Genomic DNA, 17082 nt, shown 5'->3' with positions numbered 1-17082 from the left:
CCTATCCTTTGCCAAATTTGTAAACATTCGCCTCCTATGAAGGGCTAATCTCTCGCCCTCTTTTCCACCCAGCCACGTACTACCCCCGGGAGGCCATTTCTTTTTTGTGGTAGCCAAGGTTGATGCATTTCCAAAATCATACGTCTGTATATGACGATTAACTTACACCGATTCACAGAGGCAGTAGGGGCTGAATCTCACTGCTCCATCCTTGTTGGGAAGACCAACGCGCTTCAGAGAGTCAGCTCGCAGGATCAAGAAGAAATCAAACACCTTCCAAGAAAAATAAATGGTTACAATGACTTCCAAATCCAAACTACTATTATTCTGCCGCTTTCCACAAAACAAAATCGTAATAAGACTCACCTGGAGACGGATACTGCTGGCCATGGGGGAACTGTAGAGGTTTATGTAGTGCAGCTGCATGTGGTTGACTAGCATCTCGTACACACGCATGGCATGACTTGCCGGGAGGGTATACAGCTTGGTCTGCACAGAGGATGTACATACGAAGGCAGAAATATTAAATTATTTAAGGTCATATCATCAAGACATGCCATAACTAAGATCAGAGAGGTTCAGACCTCTACAGACTGGATCCACCACTGCAGCAGGTCCCCATTAATGTAACTAGAACTGGCTGCAGTTTATTGCAAAGGGTAAGGCTGCATTTACATGACAGTATGCCCACCTGGCCATAGCCAGCAGGAGAGGAGGATGGGTGACCCCTTCTCTTTCCATTGAAAATAATACTGCACGGCAGTAAATAAGCGACTGCTTATTCCCACCTGTAATATAACCATGAGCCCCAGCACAGACGTCTTCACATCTTCCAGAGATGAAGTGTCCTGTCCTGCAGATTCAGTCAAGGACAACGAACGGGTCACAACCTAAAAATGAACAGAACATCGTTGTGATAACTGTGGATTTCTGCCTCCAATGACAGACAAGCTTCTAATATGACATATGGGTAAGAATTTTAGAGGTAGGAAGACCTCATTGAAGACCCTCAGATTCAGGACTCTATAAAGAAGCAGAGATCCTCACCCTCTCGATGATATCCATCAGGCTGTTGAAGTGACAGGAGTGGCAGCATTCGGCCAAGTCAACCAGGAGTTGGGTTGCAAGTTTCCGAACCTGATGGTCCTTATCCTCGGGTATATGGGCCAGCTGACATGTCACCACCTTCTCAATCAGTTCTTCCTAGTGAGGGGCAAGCACAAAATTCACGTGCGAAACAAAAGGTAGCTCATACTGTGTATTGGTGGCACTAAAAGACATGACTCTACCTGGAGACTTAAGCAAACAACTATAGCAGATAAATGCCATCAAGTCTGCATTAGGACATGAGCGTTGAGCTCCAAGATGTGAACAACCGAGGATATGAAACACTTGAGACCAAGTAGTAATTCAGACATCATTGGGATTAGGATGGCATGCACACCAGGATGAGTGCCAGTATACAGTACATAGGCCACCTCAAGTATGAGACAGTACACCTCCAGCCACAATGGAAGTCACTATAGTGCAGAATGTTTAGTGGCGAGAGGAAACTTAACGCTGACTCAGCACAAGTCACACTGCACATGAGAGGGTGTCGCATCCTGTCATGTGTAGCGGCACCAACAAAATGAGACCCTGCCAAGTGGCCATAGATCAATACAAAATGTCTAGCCTAAATCACTTGGGTTCAGACAAGGACGTCTGGTGGATTTCTAATCGGAAGGACGTGAGTATTAAGGAAACCAACCTCATAAAACTGTCTGTTAATGCTGAGTGCGAAGGAGAGGACATCCAAGACCTTCATGCGCACAACACTCCGAGACTCGTTCCTGAAAGATACAGAACATCATATTAGCCGTGAGAAGCTTAGAATATGTACAAAATTACAGACAGCAAATTGAGAGCTTAAAAAAAAGTCCAATGATCTGACCTGAAATATTTGTCCATCAGTTTTTGCAGGTCCTGCACCCACCCCTCCTTCCCGGGGTGAATGCTCTGGGCTCTGTATGTTATCAGGTTCACTACAGAGGCGGCCTGGGAGGAGATGAATATCGTACCATTACTATTCTGAATATTTCAAAACACTTGACTGCATGCAAGACGTATGGACAGGAAACTCACAGGGCGGTCATCAGAGTTTTTCTCCACGAGGTCAAAGAATCTCTCTTCGTCCCCATGGAAGTCATTCTGGTCAAAAAGCTCCTCTACAGCAGATAATACATTGTGAATGGCCGCCTTTAACTCTGAACTCCGCAACAACTGGGACAGAAAGGAGAAAGGTCTCAACATAAAATCACTTATGTCACATACAGTATGTACACAGCAAAAGAGTGAGTGCAGCTCTGGAGAATAATACAGGATGTAACTCAGGATCAGTACAGGATAAGTAATGTCATGTATGTACACAGTGACTGCACCAGCAGCAGAATAGTAAGTGCAGCTCTGGAGTATAATACAGGATGTAACTCAGGATCAGTACAGGATAAGTAATGTCATGTATGTACACAGTGACTGCACCAGCAGCAGAATAGTGAGTGCAGCTCTGGAGTATAATACAGGATGTAACTCAGGATCAGTACAGGATAAGTAATGTCATGTATGTACACAGTGACTGCACCAGCAGCAGAATAGTGAGTGCAGCTCTGGAGTATAATACAGGATGTAAGTCAGGATCAGTACAGGATAAGTAATGTCATGTATGTACACAGTGACTGCACCAGCAGCAGAATAGTGAGTGCAGCTCTGGGGTATAATACAGGATGTAAGTCAGGATCAGTACAGGATAAGTAATGTCATGTATGTACACAGTGACTGCACCAGCAGCAGAATAGTGAGTGCAGCTCTGGGGTATAATACAGGATGTAACTCAGGATCAGTACAGGATAAGTAATGTCATGTATGTGCAGAGTGACTGCACCAGCAGCAGAATAGTGAGTGCAGCTCTGGAGTATAATACAGGATGTAACTCAGGATGAGTACAGGATAAGTAATGTCATGTATGTACACAGTGACTGCACCAGCAGCAGAATAGTGAGTGCAGCTGTGGGGTATAATACAGGATGTAACTCAGGATCAGAACAGGATAACTAATGTCTGTACCTGGAGCTGCTGTAATAATCGCTCAACTATATCCAAGACTATGTCCCATGCCACCGCCTGCAGCTCTCGTCCATACTTTTTGATGAGTCTTTTGATGGATAGGACAATCTCATAGGACACTACTGCATTTGGATAATTCATCGCCTGATGAAAAAAACAAGACATATGGACAGACATGATAAATACTGGGTTGATTCATAAGTTCTAACAAAAAAAAAAAAATCTCAGTTTGTACAGTCTCCATTTACCTTTATAAAAGAGGGGAGCACAGATATTGGAGAGTTTTTCAAGCAGAATATCCTATGTGCGCCCCATAGTCCCATCCCGACAAAAAACACAGCTCCTCTGAGCAGGGGGGCGTCCTCTGAATAGACCCTAAAAAGACAAACCAGAAATCACCTTTAAACAGGGCTTTCAAGTTACTGATTGACTCTCCTTAAAAATGGATTTACACCCTTTATATACTGAAGACTTCTCCATAGCACAGGAGAGATCCCCTGCTCCTGGTCTTACCTGTCTTCCATGATTCGGCTCATAGTATATATAGCGCTGTGACCGAGGTGCGTCCCCAGGAGGTTTCTCATCAGCTAAAAGAGACAGGGAAAGAACTTTAATATGTAACTGTTACAGATCTACAAAGAGAAGACCGGAAATGTCCTAAAGACCATAGGAGGCCATAGGAAGCGGTGTGACAAACAAGGAGTTTTATGAATTTAAAAGTAAAAAAAAAAGCACCACACCACAAATGCTTACAGCTGAGCTGCAATACCAAACACAGCCTGCCGACAGATGTGGCACTGTTTTATAGAGGTAAATGGCCATGATTTTCCAATCCTTTAGGGTCTGAAAATGACACTGCCCACCTTCCAGCAGGGTTCACACAGCTCCTTGACATTGATGGTGCGACACAGGGTGATGACAAATGTAGGGATGCTCTCTGATGGCAGGCAGTTATAGCACACCACCGCATCCAGGACCTTCAAGGAGACCTATAAGAAGCAAACATTCATCATAAAGGGGTTATTTATGGTCAATGCTATAAATAAACTACAGTGTTGGAGAGTGGCAGGATTAAAATTTTTCTTTTTGTTCTTCTAGTGTTAAAAGAGAACCTTTTCTTTCCACAAATTTCCATAAAACAGTTGTCTGCTGGATGCACCTGAGGAATGACACCACTGACTTGTTAAGCAGTATTCTCCTCTAAAGACTATATTCTATTTTAAGTTCTCCCTTATCAACTGGTCAGAGACCTAGCTGCTGTGACTCAATCTCCCCCCTCCATAGACTTCTGGTAATATAATATGTTACAGAGCTTCTGTTTGTCCAATAAGAAATTCAGCAGCAATTTTACGGTGCAGAGAGGGAGTAAAACAGGTCTGCAGGAAGACGACAGCTCCACCTGTGCTGTATTTATTGGAGGTAAAGCTCTTACTGAGGCGACTGGATGGAGGGCAGATGACTATAGAGAGATGTATGCATACTACTCCCACCATCAGCAGGACTGCTCCTTGTCACACCGCCACTGATCAACTGCTGAGGACTTGTCCTACTGATAAGATATTGGTAGTACAGTAGGTTGTAAAAACTAATTCCATAAAGCAATAGATTGCCAAATCATACCACTGCTCCGTGAAAAGGGGCTGTCTGATCCCCACTCCTGTCAATCCTGAGAGAATTAAGGGGCCACACCACCAGTATAATACTGTGACTCCTCCACATTCAGACAGATGTGACTGCAGTTCTTTCCACAGCAGGAGGTTTGCAATGTTGTGCAAGGAAAACAGTGGAGGGATGGACATCACTACATCAGTACTGGGGATCCATCATTAAAGGACACCTGTCATCAGGTCTGTGTCACTTGTCCTGTCACTACTACCTGTTGGAGCAGCTCACAAGGAACCATCCCAGCCTTTATCTAGTTATTTCATACATTAATCATTATAAAATCCTCTATTCTTTATTATGTAAATGAGGCTGGTCAGAGGCAGTGATGTCACCCCTGTTCCCCCTCCCCTTTCATGTCTGTGTGTAATGTATAGTGAAGCATAGTTAGTGTGTGTGCTGTATCTGCTGACATGCTGCATCCTCCTAATACACATGTGAGAGACAGACATCAGCTACACAAGTACCTGACATGTTCTGCTATAACATGGCTACCTGGAGCTTTTGTATCTCTCCTATACACACACACACACACACACAGGCTGCAGGGGACGTGGCCACCAGCAAGCACATGTAGCAGCCATCACAGCGATACACAGGCTGTCAGTCAAGCACTGGGGGTGTGGCTGTGCCTCCCACTCATGAATAAGCTGGACAGCTTGAATATGCTAATGACTCATTGGACATTTCACAGGTCATTTGCATACAGCTTTAGGACCTCATTGCTTAGGTTTACAGGCATGTAGAGGGACAATGAAGGGATAGGGGCAATGCTCTCTAATGGCAGTTTATGAAAATATATTTAGTTTAGGAGGGTTATTTTGCCTGACGGGTTCTCTTTAAAGTGATCACAAATCCAGATGTACAACTTGCAATATCCCTTTAAACATCTCTGGAAAGAGAATAGGAAGCGGCATAGTCAGACAGATTCCAAGAAGAAAACCGAAACAACTTACCTCAATATCATAGGAAGAGGTGGTCCGGTTACAGAGCAGGCAAATCATTCTGCCAGGGCGAAAAAAAATATTTTAAAGACAAAATAGACTGAATTTATTTATAAATGACATTTTAAAGCCTGTGCCCATGAGGGGTATCCAGATTTTTACAGTAATCCATTAAATTGCATGTCACTAAACCATCAGTTAAAGGGGTTGTTCATAGGTTGAAAAACAGAGTGGCTTCATTCCTCTCTATAGAGATAACCTGGAATATCAGCACGAACCACGGTGACGTGTGGTACTGTTTTTGGAAGGAAGCAGCCATGTTTTCCAACCACCAGGCGAGTCTAGAACAGAAGCCAATGTCCGATTCTAGACTTGCTGTTTAGTAGCAGTTTATCCTGGGCCAGTCTCTGGTATACAGTAGCAACAGGAGGTGACTAGAGGAATACTCACTGCACCATTGGAGCGATATAACTTTCCAGGTAACAGCTGTGAAACTTCACCAGGTTCACCAAGACAAGCAGAAAATCTGGGGACAGGCCGAACTCCATCCACTCCAGGACAAGTGAAGCTGGAACAAAATATATAAATGTTACAAATTATTCCATCAGGCAGCGCTCTATTCACATCCAGATCTGCACCAAGACTAATTACTAGTAGCTTTCAAAATGGTATTACAACCACAGCAGGTTAAGGGACCCCTCTGATCATAAGAGCTGCACCTTTAAATGGACTACCACTCATAATAGTATAGCTGCTACAATCATAGGGGTCTACAGACAAGCGCTGCTAAATAAATTTGGGGATAAAAGAGACCCCCTTTTATCCCCAAACTCATTAACTTGCCACGACCAACATATCTCTTAACCCCTCAGCTTGTGAAGCAGATATAATTCTGCCTGCACCATTCTCCTCCCTCCATGTGGTGGCGCTGCAGGAAGCTCAATCACCTGCTGCCAGGCCACCTGACAGATCACTGCTGATCACTGGGGACAAAATAAACCAAAAAAGTACCCACCCAGATCCTCCTCCAGATATGCAATGTCTCTTCCGTTATCCGTGAGAGCTTTAAAGACCTCCAGCCTCTCCACCAGGTCCTCGTTGTTGGGATAATCCTTAATGACCCGAAAGAAATGAGCCCGGAGGAACCCCAGCCGATCACCCTGCAAGGAAGGCATCTTCAGCACTCCCAGCGGAGGGGATACTATCACTCCCAACATACAGGGAGCATATGACGAGACGGGCGGGGTATTGTACCTGTCCTATGATTATATTCTTCAATAGGTTTAGTACATTGAGTCTGCCCTCTGCTGGTTGATCGGGTTCCATAAGGTCCGCGACGGACGCCCAGATCGCTTCCACCGCGTGCTGGTAATACAACAAAGTTATCAACATCTGCACAATATCCATCATAATTTATCCTGTATCACTGCTCTCCAGGGAGAGATTAACATCAAACTACTTGTTAAAGGGAATGTCTAGGATTAGAAAAAAAAGCGCCCCCACCCATTTTCAGCTTGTGCATGGTACTGCAGCTCATACCTGTTCATTTCAGAGCGCTGTAATATCATACACAACCCGGATGCATGTGTGCACTTTTTTTGCAAAAATAAAAAGGGGATGACTAACAACTTACATCCTCAAATTTCTTGGTTTTCGCCAGGTCGCAGATCTGATTCATGGCTCGGACACGTATGCTCAGTGCACTCTCTGGGCTCAGATCCTAGGAGAAGAAGGATAAAGTATGGAAATAAGCTCGGATCGGTGGCCAAGGGCAATGGCTTGTCAGAGGTGCCGGGGCCTCTCAGTAGTGCAGCCTCAGGCTCTAGACCTGCGACTTCCTATTACAGCATAAGAATTTTATAACCAGAACTTGAGAAACATAAGATGTTTTTTCCATAAACAGCGCCACCACTGGCCATAGGCTGTGTGTGGTATTACATCAATACTGAGAGGGTAGATGCACTACCAGACACAACCTATGCACAGTGGTGGCGCTGTTTGCAGGTATAAGCAGCCAGTTATCACATATGACAGTGCAGTCAGTCCGCACCTTCAGTAACTCCTCGGTGATCACGTACTCCGGCTGCCGCCACTCCGAGTGTTTGGATTTTGCACGTGATGGTCCAAGGCCCAGGAACATTTTCACCTTCTCCTTCAGGCCGGGGTCTCGTCCCATCTGTCTCGCCATGGCTGCTGGGATTGGGGGGCCCTAGGAGAGACATACAGCGTACAGTAAGATCCAGCACTCTTAAAGGGGCGGTCAAACACTTGCATCATCATTTTAATGTCTGATGCACTTTTTTTTTTTTTTTTTATAAAAGGCAAAAGCAACACAGCAGCTGCAGAACCTCTTCATTTTAGGAAATATCTCTGGTTCTGCAGCATAGAATGGTGAAGCAGCTGCCAAGCAGTGCCGCAGCAGCTGAAGTGTATAAATGATGTACAGTAGTATGTAGTAGGGCCAGTGCTACGAGTTGGTCTAGAGTTTGGGAAGCACACAGCAAGGGGTGTCGCAACAGCCGGATGGGAGACACAGCTCAAAGGGGTGCTGCAGCAGCCGGAGGGGAGGCACGGCTCAAAGGGAGAAGGAATGGAGGACATGCCAAGAGGTGCAGCAGCAGCTAGAGCACCAAACCAAGAAATGCTGCCACAGCCGATGGAAGAGGTGCAGTAGCAGCCAGAGTTAATGCATATGTTTCCATTCACTGACAGCAGGCATGGGTACGGACCACTGACACTCAGCTCTTTCAGGACTACAACTGCCAGCATTCACCAAGACAAGCTGAGAGTAGTAGTACGGTAGTATGCAGTGAGCCACAGATTGCACAACACAGAATAACGCAGGGGCGCTTAACGCAAGAAAACCGTAACGTAATGTGCACAGCGCTGACTTCCTCCTAACTGCGGCCGCTGTGGCGTCAACAACCTGGAGCAGGCGCCGACACAGAACGAAGCTGCCGCAAAGGTGAGTCCCAAACCGGGGACTGCCACCCCATGCAGGACGCCCCGGGCACCGACCTGGAGCTCCGCCGCCCGCCTGTCACCCGCACGCCCGGCCAGTGCTCTACTTCAGCTCTCGGCTTCAGGGCCTTCAGGCCCCGCCCCCTTCATTGCTAGGCCCCGCCCAGCCGCAGCGATCACGTGCCCGCATCCTGGAAGCGGGGGCTGCTGGGAGATGTAGTTCTGAGGGACCGAGTGGAGTTTGTGAAGGAAGAATGAGCACTGGAAGAGTGACCCGAAGCGGGCGGAGGATCCTGCGGGGAGGGAAGAGCCAGAGGAAGGCTGACACTACAGAGCCGGCTGCAGGTAGAGGTCGGGGACATAGATAGTGTATGCACCGTGCATTGCTAACACACAGGACCCTGCCCTAGACATGTTATACCGCCTGGCGGCGCTGTCCTCGCTGTAGGCCAATCACTTGCATCGTGTTTGCTGCAGATGTTGCTCGTCTTTCTGAAAATGAACGAAAACTTTAATGGCGCGTTCACACGTTGCGTTTAGAAACGCCATGCAAGCAGGGAAACGTTCACATCCTTTATTTGGTTGAGAAAAACGTGAGCTGCTGCGTTTTACATGTCCTTTTGGAAAATGTATGCAAAACATTGGTGTCTATGGACTATGTGTGTATAAAGTGTTACAGCGTCAGCATCAATCCCTCACATAGGTTTTTATGGCTAAATAATGGATCTTAAAAAAAAAGTGTAAAAACAGATGCCAACGATGCGAAGTACACGTCAAAAAACGTGCAACCAAAAATGCATTCGTTTTTGACAATTTGTAGATGTATACATTGCAGCATAAGTCTTATGGGATGTAAAAACCGAGATATGACCCTAGCCTTAGGTAATCAACTTTTCACTGGGTCCTAGAATCACATGCATTAGGTCCTGTTCACACAGTGATTTTGGTAGGAGATTTTTGAGCCCCCTCTGCCGCTGATCTGCTATAATCCCCCTATGTGGACTCAGCAGGGAGTCCCCACTGAAGCCAAATATAATCTCCATCATAATCAGGTTCAGGGTGAGTTCACACGTGGTTTTCTGACGCGGTGAAAACGCAAAAGCTTTTTTAGGATGTGTTATTCCTTGATGTGTTTCAAATGTTTTAAAATGCCGCAAAAATGGCATGTGTGAATGCAGCCCTAGCCTCCTCAGAGGTGTCTTTGGACCAGAATCCCGCAAAATCTACGACTGTGTTCACACATGACGGTTACATTGCATTTTGAAACACAATACAACAACTGCGGAGAGGAGATTTGCCTAATTACATATAATGATGCAATGTTAACGCAAAGTTATCCGCAATTTATTTAGGCAAATCTATAGCTGTGTGAACGCGACCCACTGCAGGTAATACTATGTGATTGTTGTCTTTATAGGGAACCTGCCATCGGAATTAAATTAACCCACCAAATAAATACTATGATTGTAAAGCATTGTCCTCAGGGTGCGGTCACACGGCGCACTCCTGTTCTGTTTCTTGGTGCGTACTTTAGTAAGCAGCTCCTAGTGTTTTTTTTATGGTTAACAGGTCCTCTTTTTTACTTGCACTCGCCTCCTTCTTCCTGATTGACAGGTCTCACTGCTAGGATATGCTGCTGTGTGGAGCATTGAGAGAGAACTCTGTTACATCATTGGACACTTAAAGTCATGTGGCCAGGATGATGTCATCTAAGGTCCTGTTACTTTCACAATGTCCACCCCATGTATGTATCTGATCCCATGAAGTCACAGCAGCCTCCATGGAGGATGGGAAGGAGCAGAAGTCCATGGAGGCTGCTGTGATTTAATGTGATCAGATACATACTTGGGATAGACGTTGCAAATCTTTCTGGGTAAAGGTATGGCGTGGGCATGGGACATAGGGAGGAGTAGATGGGAGGGGCTGTGTGAGCAGGACACACCCCCTCTTATTCCAGAGAATATAACATAAAGTTGATTTATGGGGATGTTATCGAAATAATTTTTTGCTAAGCGAAGGGTGACAGTTAGTCAGTAGGGCTCTATAGGAACCTGGGAAAATGTGGTGATGGGTTCCCTTTATATACTCAGACCCCGGTATTCCCTTTCTCCTGCACTCCTCTAATCATTCTGCCATTATGGTTTTAGGTCAGGGGGTTAAATCCGCGACATCCAGAGCGGCAGGTGGTAAGAGACGGACAGTGGTGGAATATGAGGCGCCATCGGATGACCAGGACAAGAAGCTGAGGTGGGAGCCACAGAACTGGAGGAAACAACTGGAGAACATCCGGAAGATGAGGAGCAGCCGGGACGCCCCAGTGGATGAGATGGGGGCGGAAAAGTGTTTTGATCAGAACGCAGAGCCCCAGGTATCCCCTGCTGTATAGCAGATTTATCATGAGATGTTTGGGCTGCGTTCACACCATGCACTTGGAAAGTAGCAACTTGTGTTTTGCTTTGTTAATCATTAGAATTAAACATATGATATATGATGGCGCCATATAAATGCAGATTATTGTTATATGCTGCTATTGCATAAAACATGCATTCTGGTGATATATTTTACCCAATGCGTTTCAATTGTGTTTCCAAACACAATTCAGACACATCATGTTAAGGAGACCTAAGAGTATACAGTATGTCCTTAAGTTGAATTTGTATGTAAGTCGAAACTATATTTTATAATTGTAGATCCATTGGCCCCAGTGACAATTGGAGTTTAAACATTTTTTGGTGTAATGGGACCAAGGATTATTAATAAAGCTTCAGTACAGACACTTTACAGCTGATCATTGCAATCTGGGACTATAGTAAAGCATTCAGAAAGCTTCACCAGAGGTCAGAGGGGTCTGTCTGTAACTATGGGTTGTCTGTAAGTCGGGTGTCCTTAAGTAGGGACCACCTGTATTTCATCATTACGAGAGGTCACAAGACAATCAAAAAGACAATAATTGGATGTGAGGTCACAATGCACATTGCGCTCTTTATCTTGTGTAACGTGCAACTATCATTTTATACCACAAGATGGCAGCACATACCAAGCGCCACAACATGGGAGGTTTGCTCAGACAATGAAGATTTGAGAATATACACTCACCGGCCACTTTATTAGGTACACCTGTCCAACTGCTCGTTAACACTTAATTTCTAATCAGCCAATCACATGGCAGCAACTCAGTGCATTTAGGCATGTAGACATGGTCAAGACAATCTCCTGCAGTTCAAACCGAGCATCAGTATGGGGAAGAAAGGTGATTTGAGGCCTTTGAACGTGGCATGGTTGTTGGTGCCAGAAGGGCTGGTCTGAGTATTTCAGAAACTGCTGATCTACTGGGATTTTCACGCACAACCATCTCTAGGGTTTACAGAGAATGGTCCGAAAAAGAAAAAACATCCAGTGAGCGGTAGTTCTGTGGGCGGAAATGCCTTGTTGATGCCAGAGGTCAGAGGAGAATGGGCAGACTGGTTCGAGCTGATAGAAAGGCAACAGTGATTCAAATCGCTACCCGTTAGAACCAGGTTAGGCAGAAGAGCATCTCTGAACGCACAGTACATCAAACTTTGAGGCAGATGGGCTACAGCAGCAGAAGACCACACCGGGTGCCACTCCTTTCAGCTAAGAACAGGAAACAGGCTACAATTTGCACAAGCTCGACGAAATTGGACAGTAGAAGATTGGAAAAACGTTGCCTGGTCTGATGAGTCTCGATTTCTGCTGCGACATTCGGATGGTAGGGTCAGAATTTGGCGTCAACAACATGAAAGCATGGATCCATCCTGCCTTGTATCAACGGTTCAGGCTGGTGGTGGTGGTGTCATGGTGTGGGGAATATTTTCTTGGCACTCTTTGGGCCCCTTGGTACAACGCCACAGCCTACCTGAGTATTGTTGCTGACCATGTCCATCCCTTTATGAGCACAATGTACCCTGTAACATCTGATGGCTACTTTCAGCAGGATAATGCGCCATGTCATAAAGCTGGAAGCATCTCAGACTGGTTTCTTGAACATGACAATGAGGTCACTGGACACAAATGGCCTCCACAGTCACCAGATCTCAATCCAATAGAGCATCTTTGGGATGTGGTGGAACGGGAGATTCGCATCATGGATGTGCAGCCGACAAATCTGCGGCAACTGTGTGATGCCATCATGTCAATATGGAGCAAAATCTCTGAGGAGCTTCCAGCACCTTGTTGTATCTATGCCACAAAGAATTGAGGCAGTTCTGAAGGCAAAAGGGGGTCCAACCCGTTACTAGCATGGTGTACCTAATAAAGTGGCCGGTGAGTGTATAATAATATATATATATAACACTCAGGACAATTCACAATGCTTAAAGGGGTCCTCCAGATTTTCTTCAAGTAGAGTTCAAGTCATCCATTCTTTACAGTACGGTGATGTTGCAGTTTGCTGGCACATATTATAGGGAGCATCTGAGCAAAGGACCCCCCCTCCTTATCAGTCTAAAAAAAGAACATATAAAAAAAGGAAGCAGGGGGTATACAATCCCTTTGATCTTCCTGTCTTCTTTTTGAACTAAGAATCTACGTATATCAGGACAATGCACATATTAAGAGCAGATGCGGTACCAGGTACAGGGGGGGTGGTATCGCTTCTAGCTCCAGCACCAGTGCACATGATCTGCCTGCGGTATACAGGTGTTCCCCTACTTAAGAACACTCAACTTACAGACGACCCCTAGTTACAAACGGACCTCTGGATATTGGTAATTTATTGTACTTTAGTCCTAGGCTACAATGATCAGCTATAACAGTTATCACAGGCGTCTGTAATGAAGCTTTATTGTTAATCCTGATTCTTATGACAACACAACATTTTTAAAATCCAATTGTCACAGAGACCAAAAAAGTTCTGGCTGGGATTACAATGATAAAATATACAGTTCCGACTTACATACAAATTCAATTTAAGAACAAACCTACAGACCCTATCTTGTATGTAACCCGGGGACTGCCTGTATTGGATATCACTGATCACTAGCTCTGAAACAGTTGTGGAAGTCCCAGCATGTTGTGATAGAGGAAGATTGCAGTCTCCAAACAGGTTGGAGCCAGGCCTGGACTGTGTGTAATTTCTCATGTGTTTGAAGATACCTTGCAGCAGATGTGCGCTTTATGGCTCCTTTGCAGGAATTCCAGTAACATCAAATAAAGTATCTCTATTCCACCCAATCCCCCCTTCACCGCACACATGAAAGCCATATATACTGTATATCTGTATCCCTTTATGTTGGGATTTATGTTTTCCTAATGTATGAATCTGGCCCCATCCACGTCTCACCTAGGTGTAATAATGGTCTCATGCACATGGTAGGTGTTCAATCTTTCGGGGATTATGCCACAACCATCCTCCATATGTGGGTCCAGTGACCCTCATTGCAGCGTTTCTTACAGATCGAAGGGTATTATTAGTCTACAATTCTCTAAGCTGCTTTTTCGGTGATCCGTGACCATAAATGCTTCTTTGTTCTTTGACATACCTGTTGTTTTATAGGTGATGCGCTACCAGGTCCTCCTGTCCCTGATGCTGTCCAGCCAGACAAAGGACCAGGTGACCTCCGCAGCTATGACCCGGCTACGACAGCATGGCCTAACAGTGGGCAGGATACTGGATACGGATGAGGAGTCATTGGGCAAGCTTATCTATCCAGTGGGATTCTGGAAGGTGACTACCAGACGTGGTAATGGTTTAAAATGGTAACTTTTAGCTGTTGTAGAGAGCGGTTACTGTCCTGGAGGACTTATGGAATATACAGCATGGTCATTAATATGCTAGAATGGACATGTTGTAGTACCACATTTGTCCTGTGGTGGCCACTGCAGGAGAAATCTCTAACTCCTACCAGTTTCCTCTGCTAAACATTGGGTGTGTTATAGACACAGGTCACCCCTTTTACCCTGCAAAAATGATCTCTTATTATCTCACCCTAGAGCAAGGTGAAATACATCAAGAAGACGACGGAGATTCTTCAGGAGAAGTACGGTGGTGACATTCCCGATAATGTAGCAGAGCTGGTGAAGCTTCCTGGGGTGGGACCTAAAATGGCTCATCTAATTATGGATATTGCTTGGAACAAGGTGTCTGGGATTGGTAAGGTTAATAATAGGTTCCGGGAGGTTCCCATACTGATGGTTTCCATTTAAGATGTTTTAATTACAATGTTCCCCAATTGCAAGCAATTCACAATTAACAGGTCCACCTAAATTAGGTTATAATTATAGGGTTTTGCACATGGGATTGTATACTGTACGTAGCCTTCCTTCCATTGTATACTTATAAGATCAGTCAGTTGGGACTAAGCTGCAATTCCACACCGAACCATTGGATTGGGGTGGCGCTTTTTTAGGAAGAAAATGTAATCATCCAACAGTATGTGTTATCATACAATGGAAGATCATGGCTGCTTTCATCCGGAAACAGCTCCACATCTGTCTGTAGGTTGTGTCCAGTATTGTGCTGTAGCTCCATTAAAGTGAATAACACTACACTGCAATGCCATGGAAAAGGGGGAAGCCACAGACATCTCCTTTAAAAGGGTTTTCCCATGAAATAATATTCTCTAATCTCAACCCCCTAGTGGTGTAAACCCTTTGCTTAACAATTTTATTCTGTTTTATTTCTGTTTTACCTCCTATCACTCAGTGATGGTCAGTGTAAGATTCCAGGGTGTGGCAGGGACTCTCTTAGCAGACACCTCACAATCCCTTTAGTTCTGTGTGCTGACAATGTGGTTTATATGCACTTTCATGTACCTTCTGAACATTGTACTAGTATCTGACCCATAGAAAGAGAGATGATGAGATCCGTGAGATGCCCATTATACACTGTCAGCTCTCCTACTACATCTCTGCTATTCCAGAACACATTAGATCTGATGTACCTTCCTGCAGTGCCTCCCCAGATAAAGAACTTTTCTGTCTGTAGCTTTACACTCCTCATGCTGCTGCTGGCAGGAAGTCAGTGTATGTCTATAAGTGAGAGCTCCGTCCTGAAGTGCAGGGGTGGGGCTAGAGTGCAGGGAGAGAGAGAAACTCGGCTCCACAGCCGTCACACAGAAATCCAAGATGGCTTCCCCGACCCCAAGTCAGAAGTTACAGGGTTGTGTCTAGGGGCAACTGAAATTGTGTGCACCAGGACTGATAGAGATAGGTTGGACTTCAATCTGTGAAATGCTGGATTTTTGTTAATGGCAGTGAATTAGAGAATGTTTTATTTTGTTATCCTGAGTATATTTAAGAAACTTGTCTTTGTGGGAATACCCCTTTAATGGGGATAGGAGAACCAGTATTTCATGAAAGGATTTCTACATGTGAATACAGATGTGATGAACCTCATGTCTCCTCAGGGGTGGACACCCACGTGCACAGAATATCCAACAGACTGAAGTGGGTGAAGAAGGAAACCAAATCCCCCGAAGACACTCGGGTGGCCCTTGAGGACTGGCTGCCAAGGTGAGGGTCACATGATTGCTGACATTATGGAAGCGAGTGACCTGTATAGATATAGAATAATGTTATGGAGTATCTGAATATCTGGAGTCTTCATTCTGCTTGGGGTGAGCCTTCTTCCCCCCCTATAGGCAATGCATCCTGGGAAAAAGTATTCACATAGGTAGTTTGTCAAGGCTCTATAACAGGTCGGACACTGACTACAGTGTAGTAATAAATAGGTGGCATTGAAAACTTGCTAATTTCATTAGATAAAGGAGAGAGTAAGACACCAGAGAGCAGTAGCACCGCTCACATTGACTTCTCAATGTCTGTTCATGATTTGCTTAATTTGACCTCTTTGTGTCCATAGGGATCTCTGGAGCGAAATCAATTGGCTGCTGGTTGGGTTTGGGCAGCAGGTTTGCCTCCCGGTGTCCCCATGGTGCTCCGACTGTCTAAACCGAGACATCTGTCCAGGAGCAAATAAAAAGAAGTGACGGGGCCCCGGGCCCTCAGGCAGAGAAACCGAGAATTACAAAAGATGTTTAATTTGTTGTCTGGTTCGATATGGACAATCTATGTGTGTTTAGGGCCGAGGGGTTCAAGGGCCAGAGATTAAAAATTATCTCATGTTTTTCTGAACCAAATATGACTATGAATAAGTATACAGCTCATTGAATGAAATGAAAACCGTGCAATACCTCATTTTGCCTCTGGGGTTGCTGCAGAATAATGAAAAAGTTAAAATGGACACTTGCTCAAACTAAAAATGGACAACCCCTTTAATGGACTGTAACAAGGTCTAGATTCTACTTCTATCTTGATGACACTGGTTTTGTAGTATAAAAGACAGTTTTCTATATTGTGTATAAATGTGACTTTTTTACATTTGGAGATTTTTATTTTTTTTCTGTTGTGTACTGCTCTTATGTTTATTATCGTGCAGAATTTTGAAACATGT

The 17082-nt window shown here is 44.9% G+C and overlaps 2 protein-coding genes across 9 annotated transcripts in view; one reads left to right on the top strand and one right to left on the bottom strand.

Annotated features, from left to right (window-relative positions):
• TSC2 (TSC complex subunit 2) overlaps positions 1–8866 on the bottom strand; it is a 25703-nt gene extending 16837 nt beyond the window's left edge. For 7 of the 8 annotated variants that reach the window (XM_072120002.1, XM_072120003.1, XM_072119999.1 and 4 more), the window contains exons 1-18: positions 8727–8866; positions 7759–7917; positions 7342–7428; positions 6963–7073; positions 6724–6868; positions 6159–6276; positions 5721–5769; positions 3966–4091; positions 3616–3689; positions 3351–3477; positions 3103–3246; positions 2125–2262; positions 1934–2037; positions 1751–1832; positions 1048–1203; positions 789–890; positions 367–489; positions 167–273 (exon numbers count right to left, since the gene is read on the bottom strand). In XM_072120002.1, the coding sequence (XP_071976103.1) occupies positions 167–273; positions 367–489; positions 789–890; positions 1048–1203; positions 1751–1832; positions 1934–2037; positions 2125–2262; positions 3103–3246; positions 3351–3477; positions 3616–3689; positions 3966–4091; positions 5721–5769; positions 6159–6276; positions 6724–6868; positions 6963–7073; positions 7342–7428; positions 7759–7896 (1931 nt within the window). In that variant the 5' untranslated portion in view covers positions 7897–7917; positions 8727–8866. The remainder of the gene's footprint in view (positions 1–166; positions 274–366; positions 490–788; positions 891–1047; positions 1204–1750; positions 1833–1933; positions 2038–2124; positions 2263–3102; positions 3247–3350; positions 3478–3615; positions 3690–3965; positions 4092–5720; positions 5770–6158; positions 6277–6723; positions 6869–6962; positions 7074–7341; positions 7429–7758; positions 7918–8726) is intronic. The other variant, XM_072120007.1, reaches the window with a different exon arrangement.
• On the top strand, positions 8826–17015 carry NTHL1 (nth like DNA glycosylase 1). The gene is made up of 6 exons (XM_072120009.1): positions 8826–9014; positions 10817–11037; positions 14185–14355; positions 14622–14781; positions 16037–16142; positions 16492–17015. The coding sequence occupies exons 1-6, from the start codon at positions 8924–8926 to the stop codon at positions 16616–16618; spliced, it is 876 nt and encodes a 291-aa protein (XP_071976110.1). The 5' UTR covers positions 8826–8923; the 3' UTR covers positions 16619–17015.
• The last annotated feature ends 67 nt before the right edge of the window (positions 17016–17082 follow it).

Source organism: Engystomops pustulosus, chromosome 8 (genome assembly GCF_040894005.1).
Source record: "Engystomops pustulosus chromosome 8, aEngPut4.maternal, whole genome shotgun sequence".
Classification (NCBI taxonomy): Eukaryota; Metazoa; Chordata; class Amphibia; order Anura; family Leptodactylidae; genus Engystomops; species Engystomops pustulosus.
The sequence above is the reverse complement of the archived record's forward strand: the minus strand, read 5'-3'. Positions and strand labels throughout refer to the sequence as shown.